This window comes from Osmia bicornis, chromosome 11 (assembly GCF_907164935.1).
Source record: "Osmia bicornis bicornis chromosome 11, iOsmBic2.1, whole genome shotgun sequence".
In the NCBI taxonomy this organism is placed as follows: domain Eukaryota; kingdom Metazoa; phylum Arthropoda; class Insecta; order Hymenoptera; family Megachilidae; genus Osmia; species Osmia bicornis.
Genome location: NC_060226.1, coordinates 8,380,297 through 8,401,165, shown reverse-complemented (window position 1 = coordinate 8,401,165; position 20,869 = coordinate 8,380,297). Strand labels below are relative to the sequence as shown.

At 32.2% G+C, this 20,869-nt stretch overlaps 3 protein-coding genes across 19 annotated transcripts; 1 reads left to right on the top strand and 2 right to left on the bottom strand.

Annotated features, from left to right (window-relative positions):
- On the bottom strand, positions 1 to 4,831 carry LOC114873926 (breast cancer type 2 susceptibility protein homolog). The gene is made up of 11 exons (XM_029182730.2): positions 3,152 to 4,831; positions 2,823 to 3,058; positions 2,519 to 2,752; positions 2,294 to 2,444; positions 2,012 to 2,215; positions 1,720 to 1,930; positions 1,464 to 1,648; positions 1,140 to 1,399; positions 880 to 1,063; positions 535 to 810; positions 1 to 463 (listed from the first exon to the last, which is right to left on the bottom strand). Exons 1-11 carry the CDS (start codon positions 4,670 to 4,672, stop codon positions 74 to 76), a joined length of 3,852 nt encoding a protein of 1,283 aa, XP_029038563.2. The 5' UTR covers positions 4,673 to 4,831; the 3' UTR covers positions 1 to 73.
- A 206-nt stretch (positions 4,832 to 5,037) lies between these two features.
- Positions 5,038 to 8,004, top strand: LOC114873899 (dentin sialophosphoprotein). Its single transcript, XM_029182672.2, has 4 exons — positions 5,038 to 5,595; positions 5,726 to 5,868; positions 5,934 to 6,129; positions 6,189 to 8,004. The coding sequence occupies exons 1-4, from the start codon at positions 5,405 to 5,407 to the stop codon at positions 7,687 to 7,689; spliced, it is 2,031 nt and encodes a 676-aa protein (XP_029038505.2). The 5' UTR covers positions 5,038 to 5,404; the 3' UTR covers positions 7,690 to 8,004.
- A 12-nt stretch (positions 8,005 to 8,016) lies between these two features.
- Positions 8,017 to 20,274, bottom strand: LOC114873900 (serine-arginine protein 55). Of its 17 annotated transcripts, none has more exons than XM_046287663.1 (12): positions 20,137 to 20,274; positions 17,479 to 17,602; positions 16,443 to 16,513; positions 15,110 to 15,190; positions 14,328 to 14,351; positions 14,121 to 14,177; positions 13,821 to 13,890; positions 9,911 to 9,984; positions 9,632 to 9,820; positions 9,291 to 9,416; positions 8,858 to 8,980; positions 8,017 to 8,793 (listed from the first exon to the last, which is right to left on the bottom strand). In XM_046287663.1, exons 2-12 carry the CDS (start codon positions 17,599 to 17,601, stop codon positions 8,640 to 8,642), a joined length of 1,092 nt encoding a protein of 363 aa, XP_046143619.1. In that variant the 5' UTR covers position 17,602; positions 20,137 to 20,274; the 3' UTR covers positions 8,017 to 8,639. The 17 variants fall into 17 exon arrangements, with proteins under 17 accessions (XP_046143619.1, XP_046143615.1, XP_046143618.1 ...); XM_046287659.1 differs by lacking the exon at positions 15,110 to 15,190 and adding an exon at positions 14,985 to 15,080 and having other exon boundaries at positions 20,137 to 20,273; XM_046287662.1 differs by lacking the exon at positions 17,479 to 17,602 and adding an exon at positions 17,318 to 17,444 and having other exon boundaries at positions 20,137 to 20,273.
- Between the last annotated feature and the right edge of the window lie 595 nt (positions 20,275 to 20,869).

Here is a 20,869-nt window from a genome sequence, read left to right as displayed (position 1 = left end):
TATACACAAAATATTAATATACATTTTATATCTTATAGTACAATTAATAAATTATGGTTGAAATTATATATTATCACCTAGAATTTCCCGTAAAATCTTTATTTAACAACTTGCGAATTTTTGTTTGGTCTCTATCCGTTGGTCGAACAGGAGACTGAAACTCTAAAAATACCCGCTTGGAACTGTTATTAAGTACAATTGGAGATAAACTTGATGGTTCGCCATATCGTTGTAGTCTTTCAAGCCGCTCCTGTACACTAATAGGCTTCGCTGATTGATTTAGTAAATTATATCTTGAATGATCTTGATATACATCATTAGTAAATTTTTTATCAGAACTAAGGTTTTCATTCGATGTTTTATCGAGGTTATTTTTATACGAATCTGAAATTCTTGTCACCGATTTCTTTTGTACTTCTTTTGAAATTTCTTCAGCACATGTTGTTATATACGTACTAGTATCCTTAAAAACATTTATGATTATTATATTACAGAATTATAAATATAAAACTTAACTAATAATTATAAGAATACCTTGATTAAATGTTTCAAATCTTCAAAAGGTTGTTGAAGATGATTTTGCCGAGGATTACGAGTAAATGTACTTCGTTCTGTACAATATGTTATTGGTATGTTCCACGAAGTAGCCCGTCGCCACTCTAAATTGCTACAAGCAACAAATGATCCTACTGTCAAAATTTCTGCGTATCCATGAGAGACTATGCCATGCCAAAATAATATTGACATGTATGAAGATTGAAAATCCCTATCTGGATATGCCAAATATACAGCTTCAAAATGTTTCATACCCTATAAACACAACAATTACATTTAAACTTAATCTTTTTGATACATAGTCTACATTCACGAGTAACTCACATAAGGTTCGTTTCTAATTCCAACAATAACTCCTACTGTATCAAGTTCTCCATAAGCTGGGGCAAAAGTGGCCTTATTTACATCACATAATGGTGTATATGTTCTCCGAGAATAAGTTATATTAAAAACATTTACTTGATTAAATATTGTATTTCGGTTTGTACTCAACTGTAGCACGTTGCCTCTGTTATAGTACATAGTTACAGATAATATTTGAATGATAATCAGATATGTCAAAATAATATCTATATAACTGGTACCTTTTCCCCAATGGTATAACATTGCAAATTGATACAACATTTCCTTCTTTTAAAATATCTGCAATTTCTTCGCTAGGCGACCAGATTGAGAGAATAGCACTCGTTTCTTCTTCAACTACTCGAATCTTTAAAAGAGGTGTAACTTGACGTGGAGGCGGTAAGGTTTCTTTTAACTGTGATTCCAGTTCTTGTCTAAATTTTTCCTCCTTTACGCGGTAATTATTCTTTAATTGCTCAAATTCTCGTTTTGATAGATATTCCTATAATAAAGTATCAAAATATAAATTTATAAAATAGAAAAATAAAAATTTTAATAATGTATACCTGTTTTTCACACTCCTCAATCCAGTCATTTACTGATAAATCAATACTATCTGTATTTGAAGAACTTTTTCTTCTTTCAGTGGAAAAGTATTTTTCTGCTTTAGCGTAAAATGCTTCTATAGTTAATCTGCATTCCTTTTCATAAGCAATATTAGCTTTTTCTTCACATCTTGCATTGCGAAAAACTGAAATTATGGAACACAGGAGTTTAAAGTGTAGTTAATAACTTTAAAATTATTCGAAATATATAGCTTACTAGATCCTCCTATTGGAGTTTTCTCGCAATATAACATTGGATACACTCTTGTAATCAAAACTTTAATTTTTCCAACCAATCCACCATTTGAATTAATAGTCTTTAACTTAATGCACAACGGCCCTGAAGGAGCTACATATCCTAATTTTGTGTCCCACCTTGCTCTTCTAGTTGAATTTGTATGTATCTTTAAACATACATTTTTTGGAACCTATAAATTATCAATCAAAAATTGTATATACATTTACCATTTTTCATAAAACTTTGGTGTAGTATTTAAAAGTATATTTACTTCAAGAGGTAAACATCCTTGATCGCAGTTTAATAATTCAGATCCATATGTTATTAATTTTGTTCCTTCTTTTACTTTACCAGACATTACATTTTTAACCATTGCCTGATCAATACAAGCTGGGACACTATACCACCCATCTGTTAATATTACTTTTTTTGATGCTGTTAACGAAGAACTATTTGTAATAGTACAATCGTCAGGCTTTTAAAAGAAATATATTTTATTAATTTTTAATCTCACATATTTTACTATATGCATTTACAAATTAAACCAAATTACCTCGGTAATCGATTCTATGCATAAGACCATCCTTTTCGACGAAACATCATCTTTTTCTAAAATTTTTCTCAAAGCTGATCTTTCAGATCTATCAATTTCACGATCATAGCGATATTTTAATTCCATCATAACTCTAGCAGGAGTTAGTGCTCTAAACAGGAAACCCTTTTTATAAGTAACATAAAATTTATATTCTCTATCATTAACACTATCAATTAATTTTACCGTGGTAAAGTAACAGATCCCAATTTTATTCTATCCATTGATGCTAATTTCCATACAATCAATTTAAAATGGTTTTCAACCCATCCATCGAAAAGTAAACTGGGATCTACTCCTGGACTTGCTAGAAAAGCTCTGTTAATTTCTGTTATTCCTACATAACCATTTTCATCCAAAATTAAGCAGGCTCCGTCTTTTAGTTTTATACCTTCCATATTATTTTGTACAACATCTTGCCTAAATATTGTATACGAAGTTCATAAACAATTTACTCATTATCATGGAGAAGAATAATTAACAGCCTTACCCATAAAAATCTGTACATCGAAATTTAAATGTTATTGCATTATCAGCTGTTATATCTAAAATTTCAAGCGGTAATTTTCGTTCCATAAGTTCTTTACTTGTACATGGTATTGGTTTATTTCCTTCACTGATTTCTCTCCATGATACACGATTGTTGTGATTAGTCTTTCTATACAAATATAATACACTAATTGTTGGTTTATGTTTGCATTTCTCTTTTAAACTAATTTGTTTTTCCTGAAAGTATATCGATATAAATTTAAATTATAATTTTAAGTATTTTATCCTATATTAATATTCATATTATTTGAAAATAAAAATTAAACTTACTTGTTCCAAGATAGCTTTAAAACGTTTCTCTAAAATATTTTCAGACTGATTTATAAATTCTATCATTAATTGAGTATCACTAAATTCATTGGTAACTGAAATATCACATCTCTTTGTTTCATTCATTGATTCTTCTTTTTGTGTTAAATGCTTATTTTTTTTATTTACAACTTCGTTTATATCTACAAAAATATCATTTGAACTTTTTAAAGTACTTATACAAGGACATTTATTTTCTATGTTTTTTAAAGCATTTGTACTTCTTCTTTTACTATTTACACTCTTTCGTTTTCTAGAAATAAATCGCCCTCCTATTACAGGGCTAGATGGAAGTTCTTCATTTTCTTTGCTTTCTATAGAACTGCATTGCTCTAAAGAATCTTCTTCATCAGCTAAGAGTGCAACAGTACTAGCTACAACTTCATGTGAAATTAAAGAATTTATGGAAGTACTATTTCCTCCATTGCTTTTCCCATTTGTTTCATTTTTTTGATTATTATCTACTGATTTATCAACATTTACAATTAAAACTTTTGATGACACCGAAGTCATTCCCTGATTTTCTTTTTCTTCAATATTAATTGAATTGTTACAAACAGTTTTTTGAACTTGGAATTCATTACTAAATCTTAACTTTTTAAAGTGATTAGATTTCACTTTGTTTAAAGATGTATCATCGTTATCTATTTCTTTAATTTTTCGTTTTTGGAGTGACTTAATTAACATAGGATTTTCAGGATCTTCCAAAGTATCTTCATGAAATAATGCATTTGATTTTAATAAAGCTTCTTTTGCTACATTTATAGACTGACCATTTGCAGTTTGAAAGTCAATGTTTTGCAATTCATTTTTATTAGATTCTTTTTTAGTTAGATATGTGTGTCCAAATTTTTCTATATCTTTTAAATCATTTTTTAATAAATTATGCTTTGATACATTACTTAAATTATTGTTAGGAATTTTAAAGGCATCCAAAGACATTACATTATTAGTATTCTCTATAATACTTTCAGAAAGCAATCTCTCTGCTTTTTGTAATGCTTGCTCTGTTACTACCAGATGTTTACCACTTGCAGTTTTAAATCCATCATTTATCATAGATTCATTGACTTCACTAGTTTCATTTTTTAATGTATTTCTAGATTCCTGTTCTTCTAATACAGTTTCATTAGAAATAATAACTAAACTACTTTTGGCAGTCCTACATTTAGATGAAGGCATGATACTCTTTACATTTTGTGTGATTTCACTAGACAATAATGTTTCTGCTTTTAATAATGCTTCAGTTGTTACATTAATATTTCTGCCATTCGCTGTTTGAAATCCTACATTTGGCAACTGTACTTCAAGCTCACCATTTTGTATCTGAATCTTACATATTTCTTCATGATTGTCTGTTTCCTTTAATTCTTCTGTAAACAAATTCTTTGCTTTTGATATGGCTCTATCAGAAACACTGATTGCACTACCTTTAGCAGTAGTAAAACCACATGAAAATCCATTAACATCATTAGTATACATTTCTGTTAAATTTTTATAGCTTCCCTGATTATTTTCATTGAGTAAATCTGTTTTTAAATCACATTTATATTATTTACTCTTATAGGTTGACTTACAACTTGTATTACGTCAAAAACTGCCTGTACGTATGTGTTTACAACATGTAAGTATGTATGTCAAAATATATATATATATATCGCAGTTTACCAGAGTCCATAACTGCGACGCGCAGGTTGGAAGATGGTGGGGGAACGCAGCGAGCTCTCTGCTAATCGCTTTCCACTTCGTTTGGGAGTATCGCCAATCAGGGCGAAGATGCGTACTGGAGATGCGCTAAGAACGAAAATTGGTCTTTTCGCAGTTATGGACGGTATGGGTATAGTTGATGTCATGAGAGTCCATAACTGCGAAAAGACCGATTTTTAAGTTGGAATTAAATAGAACATGTTTTCTGAATATACTTTAGAAAATAATGTAAAATTATCTGAAGCTTTGTTTTTTATGTCTATGGATGTTAAATTCATAAACCGTCTGGCAAATAGATATAGCCAAGATTGCATTAGTGGTATGAATGTGCACTGATGTGCACCAATGCGCACAATTCCATAGATAAAAAAATTGGCGGGGCCTAAACCTAACCTAACCTCTTTGAAACTATTTGAAGGCACATACACTAAGTACTGATTTTACGTTGCCGACAAAACATGTGTTTAACCTATAATAGTGTTTAGTTTACATCTCTAATTAATAAAGATGAAATTTAAAAAATATACAGGGATTACATGGTCCGTTTTAGAACTTACGGCACTCCTCGAAGACGAGGATTCTCATGTTTCTTTCGAGAAATTTAAAAAGCATCTTGGTTTACATCCATTTCATTTAACAAATCTAACTGCCGCGTTAAATGAGATTTTAAGTTCAAATTTGAACTTTTATGACACAGAGTATGTGTTTAATTGTTTTTAATTTTAAGAATATGTTTTTAATTTTTATTATAGTTACAAGATATTTTCTTTGTTATGTTTACATCATCAATATTAAAATATTAATGAATTAAATTATTTTTAATTACAGGTTAAAGGGTTTTGTATTGGCTTATAAAAACCCCAAATTGTTAACACCATTGGGAGATATATTTTATGATACTTGTTTCATTCATATTGACATAGAAGCAGATTTTTATATATTCAAACCAGAAGTAGGTTCTTCATTGAAAGGTAATACTTTGCTTTTATATAATTTTGAAATTTTATATTTGTTATTAATAGAGAAGGATTTATAGGAATTGTAAGTAAGAAGGGATTAGATCACATTGGAGTGCTTGTGCATAAAGCTTTTAATGTATCAATTCCAAAATTAGATGATGAGGAAGATTGGGTAGGAGATAATCTTGAAATAGGACAAGAAGTACGATTTGCAATAACCCACCTTGATTTTACTAGTAAATTACCTTATATTCGTGGTGTCTTAAATCCAAGGTAAGTAAACTTTGGATAGTTTTTCTGATAGTTAAATAATTATTTCTTTGTTATTTCAGTGATTATTTACAAGGTTGTAGATTAACAGAAAAAGTTAGTAACTCTCTTGATAACAGCAATCAAGATAGTACTGATAGATCAAGAAAAACTTCTAAACAATCTAAACAACATACATTTTATGGAATTGATTCTGCAAATACCTCTGAAGAAGATTTATCACAGATAAAGAAAAAGAGAGATAAACATAAAAAATTAAACGAAATTATTGAAACAGAAATGACTGAACCCACTGAAAAGGCAAAGAAAGGCAAAAAGCATTCTAAAAAAGTTAAAGAACTGGAAGAATCAAAACCTATGTTGAATGACACAGAAACTGTGTCAACTGGATATACAAACAGTATTTTTACAAATAATAAATTCATAGATAATGAGGAATCTGAAGAATCTATTAGTCCAAAACATAAATATAAAAAGAAATCTAAAAGTCATAGCTCTCAGAGTTCCATAAATGAAGACTTTATTGAAGAGTCTGAAGAGTATCCATCAAAGGAAATATCCAACAGATTATTTGATACCGAGTCTAAAGATAAAATTAATAAAACTAAGTTGAAACAGAGTAGGACAAGCAATGGCACAGAATGGAACATAGGAGAAAATATATTTGAACATAAATCAAAATCAAAAAAGAATACTAAAAAAAGAAAAGAGTTAGATAGTGATCATTCAACAGACGAGTTCAGTTCATATAAGTATATAAAATATTCAAATAAAAAAGATGCAAATTCATCTATAGAAAGTGAAAGAATGTTTCCAAACATTAAAATGGAAAACTTAAGTGATACTAATGAAGTAAACAATAGAACAAATACATCTCCTAAAAAAAAGTGCAATGAAAATTCTGAAAAAGTTTCGTTAAAAGGAAAAAGTAGAAAGTGTAAAATATTTGATAGCGATTCTACGTATCAGAATGTGAAGATAAAGACAGAAAAAGTGACTAGTGACTCTGAGAACGCACAAGAGGACGATTATATAAAAACCTGCAAAGTATCAAGGATGGATTCTAAATTAAATATATCTACTATCTCTAGCTGTGATTTAGTAGAAGTAGAGGATGATGAAAGTACCACGAAAAAGAAGCATAAAAGACATTCAGAAATTAAAATAAAAGTAGAACCTGAGTTTGAAGACATTGCAACTAGAGTAGAAAAACCAGATGATACTTATCAAGAACATAGCATAAAAAATTTATCAAAAATTAATTCACCTAAGAAGAAACATAAGGTTAATTTACCTAATAATAACGACAGTGATGAAATGGATACAAAAAGTAATGTGAAACACTTTAACAAAATAAAACCAACAGATGAGGATATAATGATTTATAATATAAAAGAGGAAAGGGAAAGTTCTGTAGCAAGTATTGGATCGAACGATGACAGTTATAGATATACTCGGAAAAATAGAAAAAATTCGCCAAGTAAAAATAAATCTAGACAGTTAGAATTAGATTTTGAATTTAGCAATGTTAGAGTTAAAACCGAGAAATTTACGGATGATTAAGATTATATTTACTCTGACCGTACAACTTTTGTAAGCAAGAGAGTATTTGATGTATTATTTCAAATAATCGCAATGAATTTATAAGTAGATTATAGTCGATCACATTGTATAAATGCACATGTACATATACATAAACTCTATTTTGTTATATCAATAAGGAACTTCCAAATTTTAAACATTGATACACTTTTTATCTCTTTTATGTATGTTGGTAATCAGTTTGATTTATGCATACTGTAGTTTATACTATCAAAACATTATATGCATATACTTTAATAAATAAAAGTGAAGAAATTAACTTTCGATGAAAAATAATTCACCGTAGGCTTGGCATGTATTTTTTTTATTGATAATAAGATACCTCTTACCTCTAATTTAATACACATCACATATTTTCTTATTGTAATGTGAATGTTAGGAATATATACAAAAAGCCATTACAGGGAATTCCTTGATATTTTACGGCGTTACATCGAAAAAACGTGTAGAGTCCGTTTAAGGTACTTATGAAGACATCTTATTTTTCTAAATGCGATGTGTGGTGGTATTCAGAGACGACCATGTACAATTAAAATTAAAAAATAAAACCAATTTTGTAGATTGGTTCAGTTAAGTATGTAACCATGTACAATTATTAGTTATACTTAAGCCGATATAGTTAATTACAATTTTTTTTTTTGTTCCGTGTATCCATAGGATTTACAAATTTCGCTTATGTTTAATACGATGTACATGTTAATTACAGTGTCACAAAAAAAATTGAAGTTTTATAACAAATTCATTATGAAATTGGCTTCTTGAATGTATTTTTAACTTGTAGAAAAAAAGGAAACAAAAAAAGAGAGAAATTTCTTCCTCTTTCTCCTCCTCCTCCTCCTCCTCATCGTCATCATCCTCCTCGTCCTCTTCAAACTTCACTCCGTAATCCCCTTTTTTGTTTGTTCATTATCTTAATCAGCTTTCTGTTTATTATTTTCAGGTGATTTATCTCCGTTCATTGGCGAACGAGAAAGGCTACGGCTTTTGCTATGTTTACTTCCTGATCGGGACCTCGATCTGTCGCCCCTCGATCTTTCGCGACTAGATCTATCTCTGGAAGAAGAACTGGTTTAAAGAGAGACGGTTATAGATTTGCTTTTCTTGCGCTCATTATATAGATTAAACTCACTTTGAGGGAGACTTGGCTTTGGATTTGGACTGCGACCTGGACTTTGACCTCTCAGCCTTGGACCTAGAACGAGATCTGGATTTGGACTTTGACTTAGATTTCGACTTTGAGCGGTCTCTTGATCTGTAAAATTATAGTTCAAATGAAGAAAATGCAGGAGGATACAAGTAAAAAAAAAGTACAAAATCTTTAATGATATATTCAGTGTAAAAAACAATGAATATAAAAGCGGTGAGAGGCAACTTGTAACAATAAAAAACCAGCCCAAACACAATGCCAACCAGTGGGAGGTGAATGTGCGACGTTACAATAAATGTTCAATTATATAAATAATTGCGCAAGAAACGAAGCAAAATAATAAAATAAATACTCTTTAATTAATTGTATTAACGACTGGAAAGAAAATATTTAACCACAGGATAGGAATACTTACTTGGATTTGGAACGAGAACGGCTACGTTCAGGGGATTTGGATTTAGATTTAGATTTAGATTTAGAATGTGCCCTTGATTTGGAACGGCTGCTGCGACGGCTACGACTACGAGAGCTGCGACGACTCCTAAAATAACAAAGAAAGAAAAAAAGGCAAGTTCATAAAATGTTTTTCTATTTTGCTTACGAATTACCTAAAGCTACTTCAACTCTAATATGAAGAGTACAGGGGAGCTGTTTTAAATCATTCTACATGTCGTGCAATTAACTCTGAATGACTAATGTAGAATAGAGTGCGGAAAATGAATGAAATGATTTTTTAAAAAGAGAGAGAAAAAATACCTTGAGCGGGAGCGTGATCGACGACGAGATCGAGACCGTGACCTTGACCTTGATCTCGAACTCGAGGACCTGGAGCGACGACCACGTCTCTTGTCTTCGATAAGTCTGATTCTTCGTCCGTTCAATTCTGTGTCGTCCAATTTGTCGATGGCGTTCTTCAGGTCAGAGTATGTTGCGAATTCTACAACCCTGTAACATTAATTTATACCATGAATCAATCGGTACAAACGTCGATTACAATTATATATTTTTTTAAAAAATAATCATGAGATAACTCACCCTTCGTTTCTACGCTGTTTGTGTGCATCTGCGTATGTCACTTCTCCAGCATGTCTCATATAATCCTTCAAATCCTGAGCATCACACAAGAATACGAGTTAGTACATTGAAATGATACGAAATTGATCTTACAATTAATCATATGAAGTATATGATTAATATTCACGTAATGAATATATATATATATAATACTAAGCTGTGTTCCTAATACTAAAAGAGATTTACGCAGAGGTTAAAATGTACCCTGTGCACTTCTTTTTATCCACTATTGTTCCTATTTATAAATAATCCTTCTCCTCCCAAAGTATATCGAAAAATCTATCCTTACTGAAAAAGCCAAGTAATGTCCTGTCTGTCCATTTCTTCAGTGTTGAATATATGTTGAAAACATGTGCTCGAATTTAGTATCTACGATTGATGCAACCTTTCTTTTTATGCAATTCAATCTTTAAAACAAGCAGTATATTATGTATAATAGTTGGCAGAAAAATCTCTACCCTGCAGAAAAAGAATAAGCTCTTCTCAAAGGAAGTTTGATCAAAAATAAGAAACTCTTAGTGCTCAAATAAGATTTGACTAATTTATAGAAAAATTTCTGCAGAGCAGCTCACAATACAAGTTTAATAAGTTATGACTGTAATCATAAAAAATATCTAATCCATTTGCTAAGAGTTCTTTAAAAAACATGAACAAAATCATAAACTCGATGGTTCGATCAAAAAATATATGGATCGTTGAAAAGATGGAACTGCATAAGGCAGAGAGAAAAGACAAGTTGCTCATGAAACTGAACAAACAATGAAATTATGATCAGTGTTGAAAACGTGCCGAACAAAATTTATGTTTAAAATGCCTTTGAAATATTGTCTTTCAGGGATGACAAAATTAAACATAAATTTATGCAGAGTGAACGGTCCCTCTGTTAACAGTTGGAGATGCAATTCGACAATTCTGATGGAGAAAATAAGGAGAATGCATCCATGAATTTCCTTTGAACAATCGACGAACACGAGAAATCCATTTGCAATATTATTTTCTTCCTTTTCTCAATGATAATCGCTCATCTCTTCTGGAAGATTCACGTTCCTCTTGATGTGTATTCCTTTCAATTATATCCTCTGTGATTCAGTGGTGGTTGTTCTTGATCTTATCCAATATATTGTCTCTGTTCGATATCCATTGTATATGATCATTGATGAAACTTGTTCTTGTATTTGTGGGAACCAGGTACGGCTTTATGTTGTGGACTCTCTCTTGTTAGGTGCGTGCGTGTATAACCAGAGTAGGTAATTTTCTTGCATCTTGAGGTCTCTTCTGATCATCCGTAACGCGTCAGAGATATTTTCGAAAAAATTCAAGTGGTTGAAAATCCCAATGCGATTTGTACTGATAATCCAGTGCTGTTATGCGAGTAGAGAATCAACTGGAACGACGCTGAGTTACTGAAATGTTTCCCAGATATACAAGAAATTATTTAAAACCTGACAGGACGAAATTGCCTTGCATAAAGAAAAGTTGATTATCTCATTTCATATTTGAAACGCGCTTAGAAAAGTGTACTGTTGAAACATATAATTTGTACAAAGAAAAATTAATGGAAAAAAAAACACGAAATATTAAACTAATAATTATCATGATCAAATGAACGGATGCCTAATTTCGAGCACACTTCATATACATATATAATTTGTTAAACTGGTCCCCTGTCTCTGGAACTGGTTTCTTTATAAATTTTTGTTTGATTTGCGTGTGCACGGCTCCAAGCTCGTCGAATAATAAATATCTATATTATATATATGATATATAATATGAAAACACTTGAACTATGATGGTGCACAGTTTAAAAGTAGATACAACATATTAAAAAAGATATATAACAATAATATGAGAAAACAAGTTACAAGTGTGTAAGTGTATATAAGATATATAATAGATATAATGTATATATCTAAAGAGTACACTCGGTTAAGGTGACGCATTTACCTTGGGCCCAGGCACCACCTTGCTTACGGACAGAGAGAAAGGCCAGACACAACGGCGCTTGGTCGGGTCGAACGGATCTGTGTGGCGTAGTCGCGGATGGTTCGGGTTTCGGCCCGTGTATGCCCTCATGGGTGGCCGCTGCCTGACTTACTAGATGGCTAGGTTGGTGGCGTACCAGTAGCAGTAACAGTCGTGGTGTAGTAATAAATGTGATAGTAGTAGTAGTAGTAGTAGCGAAGTTAGATGATGAGACAGGCAGTCGTATGATGGAGATGATTACAGTTGGGAATAATAAAAGTTGAATAATAAATGTACAGAGTATACCAGCAGGAAGAGATAGAAATGTTTGATAAAAGGATTATAAAAGAGAATTGTTGAAAGGTTAACAAGTTGACAATTGGAAAAGGAGAAAGATAGAGAGAGTAATGATTTGTTGTTGTTGTAACACATCCAGGCATAGATACAGGTCAGAGTCATTGATGATCGTAGAGGCACAGACGACGTATTTTCTCTCCCAGCGATCATGATGAGAAGATCGCAGATACGGTAAGAACCTATCTCGTCACTGGGTTTTCACCACGTAATCACTGCGTAAGTAGTAGAAGGTGGTAGGTGGTAGGTGTACCCAGTGCCACGCGGCTATCTCTCTCACCCGGGACACCTCAGAAACCAACCTGGTGCCACTTGACCTCAAGGCGGGCCCATCGCGTGCATCGTCATCTTTATTCATCGCACATCATCAGTCTATTGGCCCTACCGGTCACCCCTCCTCGGCGAAGAGGACATGGCTCTTCGGAAAGAACATCAATTTTATTGTTTTTTCTCAACTGTTGGCCGAACGTAAATGAAATAATAAAATTGAAAAAGGAACGTCGAAGAATCGAGAGAATTCGGACTGAGCGAGAGAAATTCGTTTTTCATCAAAAGACAACCAATCATCCGAAAAGTACGATTAGACGATTTAGTATTTTTTTTTTTTTTTTTTTTTATCAATGTATATTGATCAAGTAAGACTTGGTTCACATGCATACAAAAGAGCATTAAAGCTCTTTTAACAGAAATGATCTGTGTCTGCTTCTTTCATTTTTTTTTTTTCTCTAATTTGTTGGAATGGACATTGTTAGATCTCTATGTAATGTGCTGTCTGTTTTGATTGGGGAGTTAATCGAAAGATGAAGTGCGTCCTGGTATTTCCCACATCGTTCTCGCATTTCCCAAGTTGTCCCAAAGATTGCCCTTTGTCAATCTGTGTGTTATTCTTCTCCACTGTTCGTTCCTCGACGTCTTCTCTTTGCACCACCTTCTTCCAAAAGCACACCGTAAGCAGCACGCTCTGATTTCCTCGATGTCTCCATTATGCTTTGTGCTCAAAAAATGACCGTCGAAATTCACGTGTCTACACCTTCGTTCTATTTCGTGATCGTATTTTTCTGTGAATCATCTTCCCTGTTTTGCACCTTTCGTCTATTATTTTCCTTCCGCTCGTTCATCGTCATGGCTCATGCTTTTTTTGGGCTCGTCTCATCAAGCGGAAGTATATATTATTCAGAACAACAAAATTTGGTTTTAGATGCCATAGACTTACTTGATCAAAATGTACATCTTTTTTTTCTTTTCTTTTATTTTTTTGTAACTCGGATTTGGAGTTTGAATATGAGTAAACGAACTTAAAAATGATGAAAGAAAAATCGAATAAAAATATTAATGCTGCTAATGCCGCGTGTAAGTTTGGTTCAACTCGGGGATGCGAAATTGCAGAATCGCCAGCGAGAGAAAATATATGATTATTGTATTATATATATATTATTGGTATCCGCGCACATTTTCGGTGTACTCGCATTTTGTTTTTCTGGAACCTCGAGTAGTAATCAAACTCACGGAAAAAGCTATCAGACATAAAGCGAAACAAGGTACAGATATTGCTTACCTGCCAGCTGACACGACTCGACAGATTTTCCACGATAAGGCGATACTCGGTGCGTGTTGGTGGTCCATATCTAAAAAAGGAAAAACAATGATATTATTGCATCTGAATGTTTTCAATAAAAGCAGGTTTGTCTTGGACCTGACTTTACATATTTATAATAGCGAATATTTTAAATGGAAAACGTTTAAGAGACTTTAGTTTTTTTTTTTCTTTAAAAATTTAAAATTGTAAAATATTGAAAATTGAATAGTTATATATTATAAAGATGTATCGTTAGAGCGTAACATTGGATGTATGTACCTGGGCAATGATTGCTTGTAGCTAGATGCAGTCCTCGTGTTTCTGTTCACACTATCTCTGCAAAAAGGGATGTCATGTGAACAGAAATAACGGATCGATGGTTAAACCTTCAGCAAATAACTACAGATCTGCATTCATTGCTCAGGCACACAATCAATCACCTGTTCCAATCGAATCAAATCTACTCAAAATGCAGCAATAGCGTACCTGTCGTGCCGCATATCGTCTCGGCTGTAACAAACACAATACCACACATCTATTAGTCGCCAATTACATCTATTCATCTCATATCTCAACTACCAGTAATAAAACTTAACGTCTGGGAGGGTAGTAAAGTTCACTAGGCATTATCATATAGGTATGCTATACGTTAAGACTTTCCAGCTAGCAATTTCGAATTCCATTCATTCGACGTGCTCCTGTTGAGAGCAGTCAAATCCAAGACAACCAATTCAAACTAGTTAGAAATTGGCGATGCCTCGACGAAAAATTTTCTCTATTTTCAAGTATACAAGATTTATGCCAAATTATACAATGCACGCTCTCTTTCTCTCACATACACACTTTCTTTCTTTCTTTCTCTTTCTCTCTTTATATATTCTAGAGCTTATCTTATCCAAGGTTACGTTCTTCCCTGTACGAGCGATATGCAAAATCATTTTGTAAGGTGTTTGAATAAAAATCAAATTTAAAAATAAAAAAAATAATAAAAAAGTGATTTCAATTATTTTGAAAGCTTCATAATAGCTTGAAGCTGATTGGAAATTATGATAGATTTTGCATATTTCAAGCTGAATTGTCTTCAGGGGAGGAGGGGGATAATGATCGCTCTGATAAAATAAAAAAAAGGATAGCGTGTCTTACGCAGATCGCCTCGAGTCCCCATAACCACCACGGGAGTCACCATAGCGCCACTGGTCACTACCCCTAGGTGTCCCCCGGGCCCTCTCTACAGTAATTCTGTAACAAGACACATTGGATATGCTTACTTGTCTCTCCAGGAGCGTGAGCGTCCGTAGCCACGGTCGCCTCGCCTCCCTGAAACACCCCGTGCTATCTCCACCGCCACTCTGAAACACACCCAACAAAACCCCGCCTAAGTCCTCGACTAATTCTTACTCTAAAGCGGCTTCCTTCCATCCTTCTTTCCTTTTCTTTTTCCATTCCTCAGCCTCCTCTCGAAATCCGTTCAAATATCATCATCATCATCATCATCATCCGCCTGTCTCTCGTCTTATCTACAAGTCCAGTCACTGAGGCGCTGTCCCCTCATCATCATCGTTTGTCTTCATCCCCTGTTTCTATACTTTTTTTCTAGTTGTTGTCCGCTTAACGCGCAACTTATTCATCATCAATCTAAGTACAGTCTTAATACAAGTCTGTAAAAGTTTTCTTATAATTGACTAGTACCTCCGCGTGTGTGTATTTGCTATTATTGCTATTCTTTTGATGTACTACTACTTGTTTTTTTAAGAGCCAAATAATAATAGTATCATTTAATAATCAGCAGAAAATTATGAAAACGTAATACTGACTATGTCGCGTCTTCTCGAATTCAAAAAGTTTGCGTTTATCTTATCAAAGTAGCAATACACACATTACTCAAACTGCGGAGGCATTTCGTTATTACAAGTGTCAATAAGTCTCTTTGTGACATATAATATCGGGGAATTGATGGAAGTAGTTCAAAATGGCGGCAAGTCATATCGGCTATTTAAGATGCACTTTTTATTCCAGAACAAACCAAATCAATAATTTGGAGGACAGACGCCGTTTATTAAACTTAAAAGATTATAAACAAAAATATTGGTGTACATGTTGCATTTGAAATTACACCGAAGCAAGAGTAGATAAACTGATGGAAGATAAAATTGAAATAAAAATAAAAAATTATCGATACTATTGCTTCTCGTGTATAATTCTACGCGTTTAGCGTAACATTAACAACACGAAGTAACATATTTTTTACTGAACATCATTGAAATTCAATTAATGAAACGTATATCAATAATGTTACCGAATGATGTTAATGTTACACATTGAATGAATATTCAAAATTATTAATTTCAATGCAACAAATTGTAATCTTGTAACTTTCAAAAAAATTACATTACTTGTAGTACCTTGAAACAATTGTCCAATTAGAAACTACAAATTTTGATATTATATTAATTATATAATGTGAATGAATAATTGAAAACTCAAGTAATAAAAGAAACTAATCATGCAGAACATGCTACCTACACCATTCTTTTCATACTCTTTAACAAATTTCTCGGTTTTACGTATAAAATACGTATAATAAGAAATTGTACGCTTTACCTTTCTCCTAGAAGCTCCTTTCCATTGAGCTCGTAAACGGCATCATCTGCATCCCTATAGTCGTCGAATTCCTGTAAACAAAATGCATTTATTACAGATCAATATAATACAGTCATTGTAGATTCTAATTTTTGCATGCACCTTCGCATTATATAACTAATTTTAATTTATTATTTTCTTTTTATGAAGTATAGGTAGAATGGTAACACATACGCATTTATGCAACCAATAATACAGTTAATTATAACTTTTCAAATAATGTATACTAAACAAATGTAATGATAGTGTATATTAACTAACAGAGGCTGAATAATTTTGAATGAACAGTTTAGGGATTTCAAAACTGGTTCTATACAAATATTATTGCATTCATTTTGTATAAAGAAAAGTAATATTCAAGCTATACTGATAAATTATTTTTAATTTTGATATTTTACCTCCAAATAGACAAATGTTGTATACGAATAACACGACTTTCCTTTGATTATAGATAACTTACAAACACATTGTAGATTAATCGATGAAAACCAGCACACAGTTCCACTAAGCAGCCAGAGTACCAATGTGTTCAGGACTCAAGGTAGGTCAGATCAACTCACGTGTTCAAGTGATTTTCAAAGTAACAACACTATACTCTACGCACTTTGGTCAACAATGAAATGGTAGAGTAACTAAGCTAATTTTTTCTATGAAAAATTTTTGCAGAACTAGCCGATTTCTTTTACACGTTTGTGTGAAATATTTTAGCAAAATAAACGAATAATTAAGACAGGGATTAGGAATATTAACACAGTGTGTGGTAAATAATATACAGAGCCAAACTGAGTAGAGTAAAGTGTTAAGATGCGTATGTAAAATTTAATATATGTACTTACAACAAAACCGTAACCATTCTTGATGAGGACATCACGGAATCGACCGTAGCCTCTGAAAAATCTCTCAAGGTCTCTTTCCCTGGTGCCGTATGGAAGCCCACCGACATAGACCCTTGTCCCTACCATACTGTAAAAAAACAATTGAACCACATTAGACTTACCACAAAGGCAAATCCATTCTTCATAGCGACCTCCTTGATTCTACCATATTTCCGGAAGAACTTCACAAGGTCGCGCTCTCTCACCCGGTATGTTAATCCACCAACGAATACTCGGGTGCTCATTCTTAAAGGAAAATATAAAAACACCATACATAACAGGCTTCTTTGAGAACCTGCCGTTTAGTCACATGACAACATAAGTACTGTTAATTTCCAATATTCTGGCTGAGAATGGCAATGCAATTTATAATATTCAATAGTACTCTGATTACTAACGCTATTTTATATTTTTCATGTAATTTTCGGACTTTGCCTCGCAAAGTTTTGCAAGTGAAACTTATGTACCATAAAGAAGAAACTAATTGCAACGTAACACAAGTGCAACATAGAAGTGCTGTTAGTATATGAAATTACCTTTAAAATAACTAATGAATGTTAAGCATTAACATATATCCTTCTTGGGTACAGTTCCGTGTTTCACCGCCCACAAAATAGGACAATATGTATTGTATATTCTGAAAGGTCTCTTAGTATTCTATTGAATGAGCCTAGTCTCAGGTTGGGCAAATAGAAAAAATTAACCTAATTAAATCCAGAGAGGAAACGCGACCGAGCTTTGTATGATTAAGGTTTTCGGAGGATAAAAAAAAAAAAATATTTGCTCCTCGGGGATTTGAACTCCCGATCTCGCTGTCGAAGAGCGAGCGCCTCAACCCTTACGCCACTCAACCACTATTATAAATAGAAACTTTAAACTTCCTTTTAAGTAAAAAATACAAAAATTTTACAGATTATAACTTTTTCATTATTCGTTTGCGCAATCTGGGACTAGGTTCATTCGATAGGACCCGTCGAAATCTATCAGGGGATATTTCCTAATTTTGGTTCTACGGGCGGTAAAACGTGAACTGCACCCTCCTTTAATAATTACACATACCAGGAAAATAATGTGCAACTTTCATACTGATTATTAAAATTAATATCGTTCCCTAATGAAACTTGCAGAACTTATAGCAATGAAAATAAGTTGTATACAAATGTGATTCGTATAACATGCTGCATTTTGAACAAAAATCTATATAGTGACTATGTAATTTTTAATTATGCGATGATAATTTACTCAAAAGAAAACAAATACTGTAGGAAAATTCTAAACGATAAGAACTGTTTTAATAATAGCGAATAACAAGCAGTAGTGTGGAAAACATACTTCCTACATGGTACAGAAAAGGCAGACTATTTACTGAATAAATTTATTAATTATACAACTTCTTTAGCTAAATAAGAAATAAGATTACTTAATATTTTTTGCAACATGTTTTTATAACTAGTTTAAGCACATCTCATGCACTTGTGGATAACAAAAACATTGTTTTCAATTAAGTTGAAATCAAAATATTTTGGTATTTAACTCGTTGATAAAGTATGAATCGCTACAATATTGTCAAGTATTTATCACCATGCTTATTACTCAGCCAAAAAGTGTTTACACAAATATTAGGTGAATATGAGCATTAGCCGTATTCGGTACTTACAATGTACCATTACTTTGAACACGGAAAATAAAAGCTGCGTGTAAATGTAAAACGCAATGATTTATTAAATGTACCGAACCCGCCTAACGTCATGGATAAATAATTAAAAACGTCAAATATATAAAATAATTCGTAACACATAAAATAAAAATTTTAAATATAAAATCGTGTATCATCGGAACGTTAACCTTTAATAGATGCATGATAAAAACTTGGAATATATATACTCGTTTACAATAATAAAAAAGAAATTTATTTCAATTATACTTTTCCTAAACAGTGATGATTAAATTTTATACCATTCATGTACCGTTAAATATTGTTTTTCTATGAAACCCCTTTGAAGGTTAAAAACTATTGATAGTTTGTTTTTCATTAAATATTCAATTAATTTTTTTTTTAATTCTAATATTAACGTTTCTTACTAGCAGATGAAATTTATGATAAAGAAAAATGAAATATGTTTTAAGTTCAAACGACAAATCGTAAGTATTTTTATTGGATACTCGTTTCATAAAATGGCGGTCGTACAATCGCTTATCCTCGGCTCCTTTTGTGCTACATAATTTACTGACCACATACAAATAAAAATGAGGTGATTGGAACTTATGAAAGCATGTGTAAATTACTATAAAATAATTGTATTTACTGGATGATACTATTTTCATTAGTTATGGGAATTTATTGGAAAATTATTGATACAGTGTACAAATTATTAATGACATTAAGATAACTTTGTTGTGAGGACTATTTATTGTCCAGTACAGGTAATATTTAAAGGAAATTATTTATTGTGCAATATATGCATCAATTATAGTATTTTGTAATGAAAAATGTTATATACGAGCACCCGTGTGACGTAGCATTTGTAAAGCTGTTGCCACGTCATTATCATATAGTAAAATAATTTTTACAACAAACGGTAATTTGAATCACAATATCAAAAATATGATTTGAAAACTTGATCGTTGACGAATTATTGTTAAATACGATACAACATGTTGAGAGAACGCTCATCGTAAATTGTTACTGTTCTATCCTTAAAACGGAGTAATTGCGAACGACTCAATTTCGTTCGCATATAAATAATAATGCAGAAAAAGAAACATGTTTACAAACTTACCTGATACAAGTAAAACAACGTTTATTTGACCACTAAACTCTTATGTTCTTCCACGACACGATACCAATGAAATTACTAGAAGAAGTAATGATCGGCGTCTGAAGCAAGATGGCTCGCTGCAATAACGGAAACAAAACGGGGTTCACGTAACTGAAAACAAAGTTGCTAGCTGTCTGCGTCTCGATGCCAGACGCCTAGCATTGATACTAAAAAAACAATTTAATATGAATTACACTAAATATATTCAATACAATAAAATTATAATTCAATAGAGGAATGTTATATTTATAGTTAATACGTTATACGTAATAATATTTGTTAGTATCCTCTGTTATAGACTATTGTTTCTTTTCTTCTAAACACTGTATTACGAACCAGTTACGTATATACTGCGTTTAAAGAAATAAAGTCTACAATTATTCAACACTTCATTTATTTTACTATTATTACAAGTTTATTATAATTTTTAATGATTTTTATTATACTGGCGGGTAATCGAAAGTATGTATAACCAGTATTTGGTTCAAGACACTGTGCGCAGTTATATTGCGTGGGAAATTTAAATCATAGAAACACGAATTTCGATCTATCGATGTTTAAACAACGCTATTTTTAAAATGGAATGTTTTAAGAATGCGCTTTATTTAGTTACTTTGCAATAAAATACAAATGAAACTTCACAATACTATTGTTATAAAGTTGAATTGTACATGCTTTTGAAATTATATATTTC